Below are 16,954 nucleotides of genomic sequence, written 5' to 3'. Positions count from 1 at the left end.
CATTTATAACGGGAAAAAATGTTTACCTTTCTTTTCGAACTATTTCTTCATTTTACGATAATCCTTCTTATAGTGCTCATTCTTCTTACAAAAGAAGCACTTCCTTTTTTTATGTATTTTCTCTTCTTTAATGGTGATTATTTCCTTCCTCATTCATTTGTTCCTATTACATGGCCTGAATCTATTGGTGTTACTTGGCTCGTGAATGGACAAGTGAATGAAGTCGTTCTTAATTTTCTTTAACCTCCCCCTCTTGAATGAGTATGAACTTTACTTCCTGAAAATTCTATTTCTTCTTTATGGTGTTATAGTTCACCTAGAATTGGCCAAACTCAACATGAAGAGAGTTAATGATGAACTGTACTAGGAATAATTTTGTCACCTCCATTCTCATGTCTTTCATTTTCGCAGCTATATTTGCCATGCTAGTTACATGATCATGAATAGGCTGTGACCAGTCAAACTTCTTGATCGTTAGCTCTGTCATGAGATTTCCCATCATAGACTTATCAGTAATGTCTTGGGAGTACTCCTTGACCAGTCTCATAAATTCCCTTGCATTATCCGTCTTAGGCATAGACGGCTTGACATTGTCAGAGATTGACATTTCATCAAGTTAAGACTCAACCTGTTTGACCACTCACAAGCCTCATATAGAGTCTTGTCTGCCTTCGAGCTGGTCTCAGTTATGGTTGGTACATTATCCACAATGATAGCCAAGTCCAACTCCATAACACCCACTGAGAACTGTATGTGTTCAGACCAATCAGCATAGTTCAGTCCGTTGAACTTGACACATCCGTTGCCTAAGGTGAATGCATTGAATGAAGCTGAAATAAGACATACTCACACTTTAATGCTTTGAATAAACCTTTATGGATTAAAACAAACTTTTATTCATGCACTTTATTTATCTTTGCATAAAATTTAAATGCATTAAACCTTTATTGATGATGTCAAGTATTATTCTTTAACGGGTAATTAATCATACATTTTAAACATGCATGTTATCTTTAGATAAACGAGCAAAAACAAGTATGCTTAAAACTTTAATATCATTAAATATATACAGCGGTCCACCTTTGGGTGATCAAAATATGTGTTATAATTAATGAACAAACCTAATTGATTATCTTTATGACATTATAATCTTAATTACATGGAATGATTTATCTTTGTGTTATCAAAATATTGCATCATAATTAATAAATTAACACAATTAATAATCCACCTTTGTTTAGTGCAATACGACCAAAATTCAACACAAATATGGTCTGGAATTTGATATTTCCAACCTTAAAATTGGACTGATATAAACATGACAGTCTTGTATTGGAAGACAAAATTCACTAATAAAGGCATGTGTTATAATTCTTACGTGATGAAAACACTGGTTCAGTTAGTCGTACAATTAAAACGTGATTCTCCACAAAGTTGTTATGAAAATTATTCTCTAAATCTTTTTACACACAAGAATGTTTTATACTGTGAATAAATATATGTTAATGTACACATAATCATAATTCATGTCCATAAATACAAGGAATGTTATAATGTTCATAATATGATACTCTAATACCAACTGTGAGACTTTTAAAACTTTTATAAGTCTTTAATGGTTTTTAAGAACCCCTTAATTTAGTACCTTAATATTACGACATTCACATGTGATAAAAAGAATAGAGTAGGGAATGTCTGGTTTCATTTGCGTTTCTCTTTATGCACTTTCTGGTTGCTTTTGTTTTCACCTTTCCGCATTCCCTTTATGCGTTCCTTGATGATTAGAAACTCAATTTCCTCCATTCTTTATAAGACACTACATTTTCCTTAGTCAACTATTAGTGCTTCTATAATTCTCACTTTGTATTTCTATTCATGAGATAGCAAAAAATGAATGAAATGAAATGTTTTTCAATGCATAATAAGTGCCTCTATTTATTGAAGACTTAGGGGGAGTTATTGGATAAAATAATTCCTCCACTTTCACATAAAGTCTCCATGAAGTGAGAGGGGAAGGAATTAATAACACCCCCACTAGTTTGATCCATCAATTATCAATCATTATTGCATCAGACACTTTTATTCAAAATAGTAACTTCCAAAAACATGGACCACTAATTACAATTAATTTACATTTTAAGTTGTACCTCACAATCACAACTATAGTTGCAATATTGTAATTTCAAGAGATGATGTTGGAATTACAGGAATCTTGGGAATGACATTGCAACTGCAAGACCTTGTCAACCTCATTTTCCCACAATTTTACGACATTGAGCACAACTCTATTTCGTTAACCTATAATTTGTGAAGCTATGTTAATGCTTGCAAGAGTAAAGTTGGTTGCGATCATGTTGGACTTCGGTAATATTCTAGAGTAACTGCAAGCATTTGGTGGATGCTCTTAATTAAAAAATTCATATCTTAAAGGTAAGTGAAATTCTTAGTACTATTGTTCAAGTTCTATTTCATTTTACTCCTTTCGCCTTTGTTAATAGGAAAGGAAGTTGGGTGGCTCATCGCTTAGTTGGATTTATGATGCCCACATATGAGTGGAGGGTGAGTTATCAAACCCATCATTTCTTTGTGTTGTTCTTCAGTCTTGATATGTAAAATGTTTGGCCCATTTAAAGAAAAATATGACTAAAAATTTGCTACATCCTAACGGTTACGAGTTAAACCGTCTAGTCTAATCAATTAAACTACTAAAAATTGGACCATCAAACAGTTTGACCTACTTAGTAGGTCTCCACATGATTGCTATGAATTAACCAAATTAGATAGGGATTATTCAACAAATCAAATATTGTCTTATGACTTAATCAGGCCGAGCCTAAATAACTAATTACATTGTGGTCAACCCATGTTTTTATGGTATTTAAAATCAACAAAAATACATGGATACATTCTAATTGTGGCATATGAAGAATATGTAAACAAAGCAGTAGTAATACTTTATTCTTTTTACACTGAAAAACACTTGCATACATCCTAGAATGTAGAAAGGAAGACAAGTTTATTAAACTAGGAAGTTGTTGCTATGGATGCTTAACTAAGCATTGGTTTCATTCAAGAAATGGGTAATCAGTGTACCCAACAACAGGATCAGGAGTGTAGAATGTCTCACGAATATACTTGTTAAGAGGAGCATCAATTTCATATCTCTTAGGCAAATCTGGATTAGCCAAGAACAAACGACCATAAGCAACAAGATCTGCTCTATTTTCTTCAACCACTTTGTTCCCATCTTCTCTATCATATCCTCCAGCAGCAATAAATGTTCCATTAAAGGCCTTTCTCATTGGCATAACAAAAGTTGCTATTAAAGGAGGCAAAACCTGATTTTTTTATTCTGTTTTTTAATCTGCTGTCAAGTAATTAATATCTACAAAAGAAAATTCTAAGAAAATATCTGCTCCTCAATATTTCTGTGTTTATGTCCGATTTTCAGTGTTTATTTCTAATGCAATTATTTTTTCACAACCTAACACACTGATCTCATTTCCTTCTCACATCTTCCTCTATAAAATATATTTTTCTTCAATTTATTCACTAGTTTATAAAAATCCCTCTTCTCAGTTGTCTATAAATGCATAGGTAGTGAACAATTCACAGCAAACCACTATATCCAATATTCCAATGACATTCCCCATCAGAGACCTAAATATTGTTCTATATGGAGCTTTCTAACTTTTAAACGAGTCACCACAATATCAAATAGCACCTCAGATGCTCACACAACTTAATAGAGCAAAAGAAGTGGAAACTAAAATGTCAAACTAGTAAAATAACCAGATGAACACATAAAAAATGAGCTGCATTCAGGGACCATTTTGTTTACCCATAGTAAAGACTGACTCAGCAACAAAAGTTCCTTCTTATTAAAGGGAAAAGACCCTGAATCCCTGATCCTTATATTCTAATTTATACTTTATGGCACCTTAACAACAAAACTTTCTTCGTATTAAAGGGGGGCGAAACCTGACTTTTTATTCTAATTTTTTAATCTGTTGCAAGTAACTTATATCTTTAAAAGAAAATTCTAAACAAATCTCTGCTCCCCAATATTTCTGTGTCTGTGTTCCTACTTCAGTGTTTATTTCTACTCAAAATTATTTTTCATCACCAAATACCTAACACTAATCTCATTTCCATTCTCACATCTTCCTCTATAAAATATATTTTTCTTCATTAGTTTACGGGTGAGCCTTGGCAAACGGTAAGATTGCTTGCCTCATCATCTGGAGGTCATAGGTTCTATGCTCCACATATCCCACTAGGTGGGAGGCTCGACATTGCGCCACACTTTAGTTTACTGTATACAAATCCCTTTTCTTATTTGCCTATAAATACATAGGTAAAGAACAATTCATACCAAAACAATATATCCAATCTTCCAACGACATTGCCCATCATAAATCTAAATGGTGTTATATATAAAACCTAAAGTTTCAAATAGGTCACTGCAATATCAAAACAGCATGCTAGATACTCATGCATTACTAATAAAGCAAAATAACATGGACTATCAAATCTTAAAACAAAATGTCCAAGATTCACTCCCTAGGCACACAAGATAAAAGACAAGAATCTAGCAATTCAACTCCGATGAAACTTCAATAGCCGAAATGTTTTTAATAAACAGACATTTAATCAAACATCTTAAGTGCATCCTTTAGTAAAAGAAGATACCTTGCTTCACTGATGAAGGACCCTCAGACTCAAATAATTCAGCTAGAGAATCAGTGAGTGATATGCAGAGATGGGAAATTAGGGTTATGAACCTTATTCAAATTTTTGGGTTTTAGGGTTCATGAATGATCGAGTATTTGAATGATTTTCAAAGCAGAGGTGCTTTCTTCAACTGAATTAAGTTTAGGGGAAAAATTAAGAGATGGGTTTGAAAGGATTTGGTTCAATTATTTTCTTCTGGGCTCAGCAACAGTGATGGACGGGTTAAGAAAATAACAAGGCCATGCAGGGTTTAATGTATTGTTCCATTGAAATTGAGATTTGAGACCCTATTTGATAACTCCAAAATTTATAATTTTCAAAATGTTTCTTTTCATAATAATTATGGTATTTTCTCACAATTTCTTTTAGGTCTCTTTCAACAAATATCATTCATAGAAATCAAAATTTTTATCTTTAACTTAATAGAATATACAAGGATTCAGTGAGATCTTACCAAATCTCGTTGCTAATCTTAAAAAATATTTATTTATCTCGTGCGCATTAACATCAAATCATCTTAACCATTTCCCTAATTGGTTTTGCCCTACCAATATTGTTTATACCTCCTAACAAAAAAATGGGAAGACCCAAAATGCTAGCTTTAAATTCAAAAGTGCTATTTGTTTTTTCTCTAAAAAAACATTTTTTTAACACATTCATACCTTGCTTATGTGAGTATAATTTTTTTTCCAAAATATACATTAATCATATTACTTGGGTGCAAATAAGTAAGGTTACAACTGTATTATGAATTTTTTTGGAATTTGACACTACTATTTTAGGTTTAATTTAAACTAAAAAAAATAAACTAGTATCTCTTGAAAAATCATTATAATAAAAAATAACAAAGCTACAAAAGAAAAATGCAAAAACTTATAAACATGTAAGATTAGCCAAGTTGGACATTTTTTTAATTAAGATCATAATATAATGAAAAACCATAAAATTATTAACGTGATAACAAATCATTCAATAAAATCGTCTATAAAAGTGATGAAATATTTTTCACCACCCCAAGATGGAACAACATAGTAGTCACCCATAAGAAATGATTCATTTATAACGGGAAAAAATGTTTACCTTTCTTTTCGAACTATTTCTTCATTTTACGATAATCCTTCTTATAGTGCTCATTCTTCTTACAAAAGAAGCACTTCCTTTTTTTATGTATTTTCTCTTCTTTAATGGTGATTATTTCCTTCCTCATTCATTTGTTCCTATTACATGGCCTGAATCTATTGGTGTTACTTGGCTCGTGAATGGACAAGTGAATGAAGTCGTTCTTAATTTTCTTTAACCTCCCCCTCTTGAATGAGTATGAACTTTACTTCCTGAAAATTCTATTTCTTCTTTATGGTGTTATAGTTCACCTAGAATTGGCCAAACTCAACATGAAGAGAGTTAATGATGAACTGTACTAGGAATAATTTTGTCACCTCCATTCTCATGTCTTTCATTTTCGCAGCTATATTTGCCATGCTAGTTACATGATCATGAATAGGCTGTGACCAGTCAAACTTCTTGATCGTTAGCTCTGTCATGAGATTTCCCATCATAGACTTATCAGTAATGTCTTGGGAGTACTCCTTGACCAGTCTCATAAATTCCCTTGCATTATCCGTCTTAGGCATAGACGGCTTGACATTGTCAGAGATTGACATTTCATCAAGTTAAGACTCAACCTGTTTGACCACTCACAAGCCTCATATAGAGTCTTGTCTGCCTTCGAGCTGGTCTCAGTTATGGTTGGTACATTATCCACAATGATAGCCAAGTCCAACTCCATAACACCCACTGAGAACTGTATGTGTTCAGACCAATCAGCATAGTTCAGTCCGTTGAACTTGACACATCCGTTGCCTAAGGTGAATGCATTGAATGAAGCTGAAATAAGACATACTCACACTTTAATGCTTTGAATAAACCTTTATGGATTAAAACAAACTTTTATTCATGCACTTTATTTATCTTTGCATAAAATTTAAATGCATTAAACCTTTATTGATGATGTCAAGTATTATTCTTTAACGGGTAATTAATCATACATTTTAAACATGCATGTTATCTTTAGATAAACGAGCAAAAACAAGTATGCTTAAAACTTTAATATCATTAAATATATACAGCGGTCCACCTTTGGGTGATCAAAATATGTGTTATAATTAATGAACAAACCTAATTGATTATCTTTATGACATTATAATCTTAATTACATGGAATGATTTATCTTTGTGTTATCAAAATATTGCATCATAATTAATAAATTAACACAATTAATAATCCACCTTTGTTTAGTGCAATACGACCAAAATTCAACACAAATATGGTCTGGAATTTGATATTTCCAACCTTAAAATTGGACTGATATAAACATGACAGTCTTGTATTGGAAGACAAAATTCACTAATAAAGGCATGTGTTATAATTCTTACGTGATGAAAACACTGGTTCAGTTAGTCGTACAATTAAAACGTGATTCTCCACAAAGTTGTTATGAAAATTATTCTCTAAATCTTTTTACACACAAGAATGTTTTATACTGTGAATAAATATATGTTAATGTACACATAATCATAATTCATGTCCATAAATACAAGGAATGTTATAATGTTCATAATATGATACTCTAATACCAACTGTGAGACTTTTAAAACTTTTATAAGTCTTTAATGGTTTTTAAGAACCCCTTAATTTAGTACCTTAATATTACGACATTCACATGTGATAAAAAGAATAGAGTAGGGAATGTCTGGTTTCATTTGCGTTTCTCTTTATGCACTTTCTGGTTGCTTTTGTTTTCACCTTTCCGCATTCCCTTTATGCGTTCCTTGATGATTAGAAACTCAATTTCCTCCATTCTTTATAAGACACTACATTTTCCTTAGTCAACTATTAGTGCTTCTATAATTCTCACTTTGTATTTCTATTCATGAGATAGCAAAAAATGAATGAAATGAAATGTTTTTCAATGCATAATAAGTGCCTCTATTTATTGAAGACTTAGGGGGAGTTATTGGATAAAATAATTCCTCCACTTTCACATAAAGTCTCCATGAAGTGAGAGGGGAAGGAATTAATAACACCCCCACTAGTTTGATCCATCAATTATCAATCATTATTGCATCAGACACTTTTATTCAAAATAGTAACTTCCAAAAACATGGACCACTAATTACAATTAATTTACATTTTAAGTTGTACCTCACAATCACAACTATAGTTGCAATATTGTAATTTCAAGAGATGATGTTGGAATTACAGGAATCTTGGGAATGACATTGCAACTGCAAGACCTTGTCAACCTCATTTTCCCACAATTTTACGACATTGAGCACAACTCTATTTCGTTAACCTATAATTTGTGAAGCTATGTTAATGCTTGCAAGAGTAAAGTTGGTTGCGATCATGTTGGACTTCGGTAATATTCTAGAGTAACTGCAAGCATTTGGTGGATGCTCTTAATTAAAAAATTCATATCTTAAAGGTAAGTGAAATTCTTAGTACTATTGTTCAAGTTCTATTTCATTTTACTCCTTTCGCCTTTGTTAATAGGAAAGGAAGTTGGGTGGCTCATCGCTTAGTTGGATTTATGATGCCCACATATGAGTGGAGGGTGAGTTATCAAACCCATCATTTCTTTGTGTTGTTCTTCAGTCTTGATATGTAAAATGTTTGGCCCATTTAAAGAAAAATATGACTAAAAATTTGCTACATCCTAACGGTTACGAGTTAAACCGTCTAGTCTAATCAATTAAACTACTAAAAATTGGACCATCAAACAGTTTGACCTACTTAGTAGGTCTCCACATGATTGCTATGAATTAACCAAATTAGATAGGGATTATTCAACAAATCAAATATTGTCTTATGACTTAATCAGGCCGAGCCTAAATAACTAATTACATTGTGGTCAACCCATGTTTTTATGGTATTTAAAATCAACAAAAATACATGGATACATTCTAATTGTGGCATATGAAGAATATGTAAACAAAGCAGTAGTAATACTTTATTCTTTTTACACTGAAAAACACTTGCATACATCCTAGAATGTAGAAAGGAAGACAAGTTTATTAAACTAGGAAGTTGTTGCTATGGATGCTTAACTAAGCATTGGTTTCATTCAAGAAATGGGTAATCAGTGTACCCAACAACAGGATCAGGAGTGTAGAATGTCTCACGAATATACTTGTTAAGAGGAGCATCAATTTCATATCTCTTAGGCAAATCTGGATTAGCCAAGAACAAACGACCATAAGCAACAAGATCTGCTCTATTTTCTTCAACCACTTTGTTCCCATCTTCTCTATCATATCCTCCAGCAGCAATAAATGTTCCATTAAAGGCCTTTCTCATTGGCACTAGGCTATGAGGGCATTGATCATCTATTTGAAGAACATTCTTCATTCTTGGTTCAACCATGTGACAATATAGGATACCATATTTGTTAAGGGCATTAGCCATGTAGAGACCCAATGCTTTGGGATTTGAGTCTCCACTTTCCATGAATTCTGCAAAAGGTGATAGTCTAATACCAACCTTTTCTGGTCCTATTTCATTTGCAATAGCTTCAACAACTTCTAATGTGAATCTACAACGGTTCTCAATGGATCCACCATATTCATCTGTTCGGTCATTCACTGCATCTTTCATAAATTGCTCATGTAGGTAGCCATGAGCCCCATGGATCTCAATCCCATCAAATCCTACAATTTGTATCACCATAGAATGTATGTTAGATATGTAAAATCAGCTTAAAGTCCCTTGTGAATTAACTTTAATGTGCAGCCGAATGAATGTGGCTCCCACCTATTATATTATGGGAGAGGGTATATATAAATAATCTTACACTAGAAAGCGAAGATATTGTTTTCAAGTTTCTAGACAAGTAACCTCGCTCTACCCTTATGAATTAACTAATTAAAGAAATAAATAGTCTAGTTCTAGAAAATCAGTTTTTTGGAAAATGACTTTATCTCTTATTTTGAAAAGTCTAGTCCTACCCACATTAGTTAAGGCTTTTTCTCTAATTTTCCAAACCACTTTGTATCATGGTTGAGGAAAATTAAGTTGTGAAACACTTAGTGTACAAAAATTCAATGAATTACCAGCTTCAATAGCATTCTTTGCAGCAAGTCTGAAGTCATTAACAATATGAGGAATTTCATCTGTCCTTAGCCTCCTAGGTGGTGTGTACTGTGATATATCAATGCCATTACTTCGAAATTGGGGTTTTAGTGACTTATTTGTTGAAGATATTGGAGCTTGCCCATTTGGTTGAAATTCTGTTAAGAATAATAAACATGCATATATTGAGCATGTGCATCATGTATATGTATATTCATAAGAAACAACAGTATGTTACTTGAAAATTAAAACACGATTACCCTTTTACAGTACCACTAACAACAACAACAACCAATCAATTCCACTTTAGTAGCAAGTAATTTGATTTATGAAAATAAAATGAATATCCCTAGCTGCAAAGGTAAAGCCAAAGCAATATGGTATATTGATATGAACAGAGATATGTTGTCTCATACACTGTACCGCACCATTGAAAATATGATATGTCAATTTAAAAATTTAACATTTTATTATTGTTGTTGTTTTTGTTTCATTATCATTGACACAGGACAACATAAGAATATTATCTGGAACAATAAATTTTTGTTCATATCGATATATATACCCAACCTCTGAATAATTTAACTCGAGTTGGATGAGCATAAATAACTTGATCAATGAAGTTTCCTAACTTAATTACTTGTTGAGGCAAAGACAGTGTTTACTTCAGAGTTAAACATGATATGATATGTGTCATAAAAAAAAAATAGTGATAATAAAGAGATTGTGATACAGAGGTTTAACAGAGGATTTTGGTCCCTTTGAAAAGAAAGCATGTTAGTCATATATTCGATAACCAAGTTGTCGTACCAAATTTGCATTATGAGAAAAGGTAGTGGAGAAAATGATGCATACCAATAAATAAAAGAACAAGCTCAAAAGAGTTTTCTATTCATATAAGTTTTTTCCCTTCTTTTTCTCTTTTTCTTTTGTAAACAAGAAAAAATTAAACTTGGCCTAAGTGTAAATAAAATAAAAATGATATAATTACTATTTATTTTTTTCATTTAATCAGAGGAGTAAACCAAGTTAGAAGTACCTGATTTAGAAACCCTTCCAACATGCCAAAGTTGACAAAAGAATATACCACCCTTGGCATGAACAGCATCCACAATGGGTTTCCATGCCTCCACTTGCTCTTTTGTCCATATGCCAGGTGTGTGCACCATCCTTTATATATTTAATAATAACATTAATAAATCAAATTCAACAATCCTTATATCATATTTGAATGGCAAGATCTAACTCAACAGAAAAACTAGTTCACAAAATAGTAATGTATCGGCCATACTTATTTCTGATGTGCGACTTATCTTAAGGCTGATGTAATACAATAGTAAAATGTAAAAAACAAATTACCCTTGAGCAGTGTCAGAAACACCTGTAGCTTCAGTTATCACAAGACCTCCCTTAGAAGTTCTTTGAGTGTAATACAATATAGCGTGTGGCTGAGGAACATTGTTGTAAGATCTCTGTCTAGTTAGAGGTGCCAAAACAATTCTGAAATAACAATAAGTAAAAAACATTTTAAATTGGAAAATACAATTATAGTGAAGAACTTAGAACTATGACATTCTAGCTGAGCACACCAAAACCTTATATTATAAAACTAAAATAACAAACTCCAAAGTAGTCTTAATTAAGATGAACATTTCAATACCTATGTGACAGATTGAACTTGCCCAGCTTGTAAGGAGTAAGAAGAGGAATAATGGGTGTTTCAGCTTCAGTAGTAGTCATTTGTTGCAATTGCTAGATGTGCTGTTGATATAACACTTCGTAATAATAATGAAGAAATAAGAAAGATACAAATGGGTATTTATGGAACAAGAACCAAGTGAAGTGGTTGTAGGAAAGGGACTAAGGAGAATGCACTTATATTAATTAATAATATATAGCAGCCTGCTTTATTACGTAACGAATGATGTGTATTATTAGTATTATTAGTTTATTACTAATAATTGCTGGCTGCCTTTCAGTGCTTTGACTGTCGGGAAAATTTGAAAAAAGTTCATAAAGCTCCCATTATGTTGTGTTTTAAATTGTAAGCCCAGAATCATATGCATTATTTGAGGTCAAACAAGTCATCTTCATGTTCTATTTTATGTAGGATGAATATTTTTTATTTATTAATTTAAAATTAAATTTGGACTTTTAAACTTTTTTTAGTATTATGTGTCAAGATCTGGGCTCACATGGTTTGGTTTCATTCAATTACCGTAAATTTAACTATAGGAACCGAACCAAACCGAGCTGCTCTTCAATGGTTCGGTTCGGTTCTACGGTTTTTCTTATTGTTATTTTATAATAAAAAATCTTGCGTTAATTGAAAGTTCAAAATGTAGTATAAGATATATTGTTTGTCCACAAAAGAAAAAGCACTGCTACAATTATTATAAAAAATTATGAATCATATGTAGATGAGTAAAAAAATTGAAAATCATATTTGTTTGTTAGTGACATATATAACAATTATATAATTTATGGAGAAAAAATTGAATTATCACATATATAATAATATAATCCACAACTACTAATATATATATAAATATATATAATAATACAATTCACAATTAGTAACATATATATCAATAATAAAATATATAATAGTTACATATTTAACCTTATAATTCACAATTAGTAACACATATAACAACATGTATAATAATATATGGTATATGTTAGTTTCGAATAAAATACCACAAAAGTTTGAAGATATGTTCCAAATCATCAAACACTAGAAAATAATTTAGTAACTAATAACATATATAATACTAACATAATAACACTTTAGTAACATATATAATACTACAATTCACATAAAATTGATAATTTAAGTTATAAAATTGGTTCAAGAATTTAAATAATAATAAAACATCATTCCCAAATATCTATTTCTTTAATAACAATATTTTATGGTTTAGTTCGATTCAATTCCATCGGTTTCACCTTTTAAACCGAAACCGCTTACCCCGAGCCTAACCCCTAAAGTATTGCCTCATTCAAACTATTACTGATAATATGGGCTAAGTGCATTGACTCATAAGGCAAGTTTTGTCCACGACTTTGTTAAAATGTGGTAAGAGCCATGAAAAGAAAGCTTTTTGATGAATCAACAAGTGTATAAAAGAAAGCTTAAGAAGCTTAAAGAAAGAAGAATGAGAAACAAAGATTGATAATATTTTCATTGAATGAATTGAATTGATTGAATAAGAAGTGAGCCAATATGACTTATTTATACAAGAGAAAAGAATGAAAATAAAGCTTGTAAAACAAGTAACTAACATAAACCTAACTTGCTAATTCTTCACTTTCTAACCAACTACCATCTTCTAAAATAACCTATCATATATCTTTAATATCCCCCCTCAAACTGGTGAGTGAAAATTTTTACTCTCCAGCTTGGAATTGATTTGAAGCTTGATTTGAAGTAATAACAACGCTTAATCACAAACGGTAGAAGCTATATCATCAAACGCTTAACCATCCATAGCAGAAGCTATATCTTTGTTTAACCACTATGGACAGAAGTGAACCAACCATTGATGATGAAAGAGAGAGAACATATCAAAATTTTGATCATAATGAGATGCTTCAATGATGAATAAGAAAGAGGGGTAAATGATGAAGAATAAGAAAATGATTTAATCTTGTATATGATAAATTGATGATAAATGTTGAATCTTGGAATGATGGAGCCATAATTAGAAGCATTTCCTTGTAAAAGACCTCCTTGAACATAAGCAACCAAGTCTCGGGTGGAGATTAGTGATGAATCTGTGCATTTGAAAGAAGAATAATAGAGCATTAGTGGTGCAGTTTGAGATAATAATGAGTTTTCTTGATGGTTTTGATGAGTCAACAACGGTGATTAAAAAGGATGAAAAAGAAGTTACACCACTTTAACAAGGTAGTTCACCTACACCCCCTTCATTTACGCTATGATCATCACCATCCTTAGCCATAGTGCAAGATTCCTCACTTTGATGATTGATACATGATGATGATTCTTTCTTGAATCTTGAAACGATAAAAGCATAAGCGGAAGCGATTGAATATTTACTCTGATACCATGTTAAAATGGTAGGAGACATGCTTCAATCTTCTTGATGAAACAAGAAAGATGAGAGAAGAGAATGAGAAAGAAAGCTTAAAGAATTGATATTTCTCATTACTGAAAATGAATGAATTGAATTACAAGGAATAAGAAAATCACCCTTTATATACTAACTAGTTAATCGATTAACGAAAACAATATTACAACTAACAAACCAAAATCAACTAACAACTTTAACATCCTCTCTCAAGCTGGAATGTGTCAAATATTCCAAGCTTGAAATGATTGTGTTGAACACCATACATACTCTAATACCTCCTCTTGTTGGTGAGCGAATATTCATCTCCTAGTCTTGAAATCTGAACGTGAAGCAATATTGATGCTTAACCACCATTTGGCAGAAGCAATTTCATCCAACGCTTAACCATCTTTCTGACAGAAGCAAACCAATCATAACGGATGAAAGAAAGAAATGAGATGGACCTTAATCTTGATCCTTATATGTTGCTTCAATGATGAAAAATTACACACTAATGTTGTGTGTTTAATGAGAGACAGGTAAAGAAAATAGAGTAATAAAGAAAAGAAATAATTGGGGGTAGTTGATGAAGAATAAGAAGAAAAAGATGTAAAGTGACCAAGAATCTCAAGAACTCTGAAAGATCTCAAAGAAGAACTTGCATATTGCTTGATAATATTCATATACCAACATTACCTGTTTGATAAACATAATTGAATGAAACTTTTCTCACCCTTCTTTACTTTTGAGTGTTGTTATTTGTTATAGAATTGAAAGCAAGAAGATGGTAGAAAATTTTGAGAAGAAGATATGCACTAATTTTTTATCACTTTGCAAGAAGTGAAATGAACATGCCTCTTTGATTAGTAAACAACATAAATGTCCATACAAAGTTGTTGGCATGAATTTTCTTAGGAATCTTGAAATGGAAGAACACTTGATATAGAAACGACACAATCATCAGATGCCTCAACTAGTGACTCTAGATGATCAACAAAAATGGTGATGAGACTGTTGTAACTCCGGTAGACACTCTCCATTCTTGCTCTTTGTAGTAAGCTGAGATGGAAGTTCTTCATAGAAGCGTAAACTCAGAAGCTAACAAAAGATTAATTACGCTCTGATACCATGTTACAATGTGGTAAGAGCCATGAAAAGAAAGCTTCTTGATGAATCAATAAGTGTATAAAAGAAAGCTTAAAGAAAGAAGAATGAGAAACAAAGATTGATAATGTTCTCATTGAATTTATTGAATTGATTGAATAAGAAGTGAACCAATATGACTTATTTATACAAGAGAAAAGAATGAAAAGAAAGAAAAGAAAGCTTTGAAAACAAGTAATTAACATAAACCTAACTTGTTAATTCTTCACTTTCTAACCAACTATCATCTTCTAAAATAACTTTTCATATATCTTTAATAGGCTTTATTGGTTGTCACTACTAGCTATTGAAATCTTACATTGTATTTTTCATTCACACTTTATATATTAATTTTTTCCAAGGTTATTTTTTCTCTATTTTTTTTCATTAATCCAGTGTATCCCGATGCACTTGTACCTACATGGGAACAGAAAGTCGGCCTACTAATATGAAAGATATAATGCATCTATTTTTAGGATATCCTAGACTAACAAATTTCAATAAGAAATTTCACCATGCCTTATATTCATGTAGCTTATAAACATATACTCTCATATTTTCTTGAAATTGATGAACTTATGATGTTAATTATCAAGTGCTAGTTGTTTAGTTTGTCATTGGGTTGAAAGTAGATGTAGTGCTACTATTAGATGTTTGGATTTACGTAGTGTTATTTTCTATCTAATTTTAATTCAATGTTAGTTATACGTAATTTTAAAAATGTGACACAACTTTGTTGTTTTGATAGTATTCAATTTTATATAATTTCTATAACATTTAGATTCCCTTACTTTTAAAAAATCATATCGGGCGGTCTTCAAGTTCATTCTTCTTGTATTTAGGATAAGTAGGGCGTGAACTTCATGTATCTTTTAGAAACGACCATGCCCTATGCGTGCTTTAGTTTAGATGGGCATTATACATGCGCAAGCATGACAATCCAAATTCTCAATACTAATTCTTACTAATCAATCTTGAGAAAAACTTTCAATAAGGTAAACCATCCCAAAATTGCTCCAATTCTTATGTGATGAGCGTCCGGAAGATGCTTTGTATAGGTAAATCAAATCAATCCATACAAGTCATCTTCAATCGTATAGTCATATACAAACTCAAGTTCCTCATGCATAATCAGTTCATTCATGTGCCCTTACACTTTGAAGCTTGCTAGGAGTCGCTCATTACTCTTGGGTGTCACGTGTACAGGGATCCTCCATCTCAAAAAGTTGTTGTCACCATGTCCCTATCTAATAGTATTCCATAAAATAATATAAAATATTGATTTATTTTTTTATAACTTTTTTCTAATTAAATGATGCATTTTGATTGGATTGGGACACCAATTGAGATAAGAGATCTCTATCCGATGTCACATGCCCACTAACTTTCATGTGGCTAGTATATATAGGCCCATCATATTTAATTTGTTATTTCTTATTTAGAATAACGAGGAATGGCAAAATACCTAGTAGGCTCCCATACCTTATGAAGAACCAAATTTAACATAAAAACTTAAGTTATTGCGTGAGGCAATTCAATGATTTCATATTATAGAACACATTTAAGTGTAAATGTTTAAGTTTTTCATAAGAATTTTTTTTAAGGGGAGGGGAGGTAAAAATCGCAAGATTTTAAACCTGATTATTCAAACTTTATTGGAATAGTTCTATAAATTGAGCTGACTTTTAGGAACAAAGACAACATACAAGTATAAAAGATTAGGCACTAAGGCAAATATAATATACACATAAAAATATGGAAGCATAATTAAGAAAATATTGTACAATATAAAAAATCCCAAATGTAGTGAGGACATGTTCCCGCACTGCGATGCAATTAGGTTGATCTCCTTTCCTTATTAAAAGTATATTATA

The 16,954-nt window shown here is 31.7% G+C and overlaps 1 protein-coding gene across 2 annotated transcripts; it reads right to left on the bottom strand.

The window, feature by feature from the left end:
* Positions 1–3,044: 3,044 nt before the first annotated feature.
* Positions 3,045–11,698, bottom strand: LOC109340013 (putative 12-oxophytodienoate reductase 11). 2 transcript variants are annotated; one of them, XM_019577572.1, is made up of 6 exons: positions 11,522–11,698; positions 11,221–11,361; positions 10,901–11,031; positions 9,843–10,019; positions 9,082–9,440; positions 3,045–3,293 (listed from the first exon to the last, which is right to left on the bottom strand). In XM_019577572.1, the coding sequence occupies exons 1-6, from the start codon at positions 11,599–11,601 to the stop codon at positions 3,066–3,068; spliced, it is 1,116 nt and encodes a 371-aa protein (XP_019433117.1). In that variant the 5' UTR covers positions 11,602–11,698; the 3' UTR covers positions 3,045–3,065. The 2 variants fall into 2 exon arrangements, with proteins under 2 accessions (XP_019433117.1, XP_019433116.1); XM_019577571.1 differs by lacking the exon at positions 3,045–3,293 and having other exon boundaries at positions 8,833–9,440; positions 11,522–11,696.
* Positions 11,699–16,954: the final 5,256 nt, after the last annotated feature.

This window comes from Lupinus angustifolius, unplaced genomic scaffold, assembly GCF_001865875.1.
Source record: "Lupinus angustifolius cultivar Tanjil unplaced genomic scaffold, LupAngTanjil_v1.0 Scaffold_126_1, whole genome shotgun sequence".
NCBI lineage: Eukaryota > Viridiplantae > Streptophyta > Magnoliopsida > Fabales > Fabaceae > Lupinus > Lupinus angustifolius.
Note: the sequence above shows the minus strand (reverse complement) of the source record. Positions and strands in the feature narration are given on the sequence as shown.

What these genes read in the sequence shown, in the direction of transcription:
- LOC109340013 (XM_019577572.1), bottom strand. Translation starts at nt 11,601, where the DNA reads ATGACTACTACTGAAGCTGAAACACCCATTATTCCTCTTCTTACTCCT. An exon ending in TGGAAGGGTTTCTAAATCAG is followed by an intron (nt 10,020 to 10,900) that starts GTACTTCTAACT and finishes TATTCTTAACAG; the next exon opens with AATTTCAACCAAATGGGCAA. An exon ending in GCCTAGTGCCAATGAGAAAG is followed by an intron (nt 3,294 to 9,081) that starts GCCTTTAATGGA and finishes CCAATGAGAAAG; the next exon opens with GCCTTTAATGGAACATTTAT.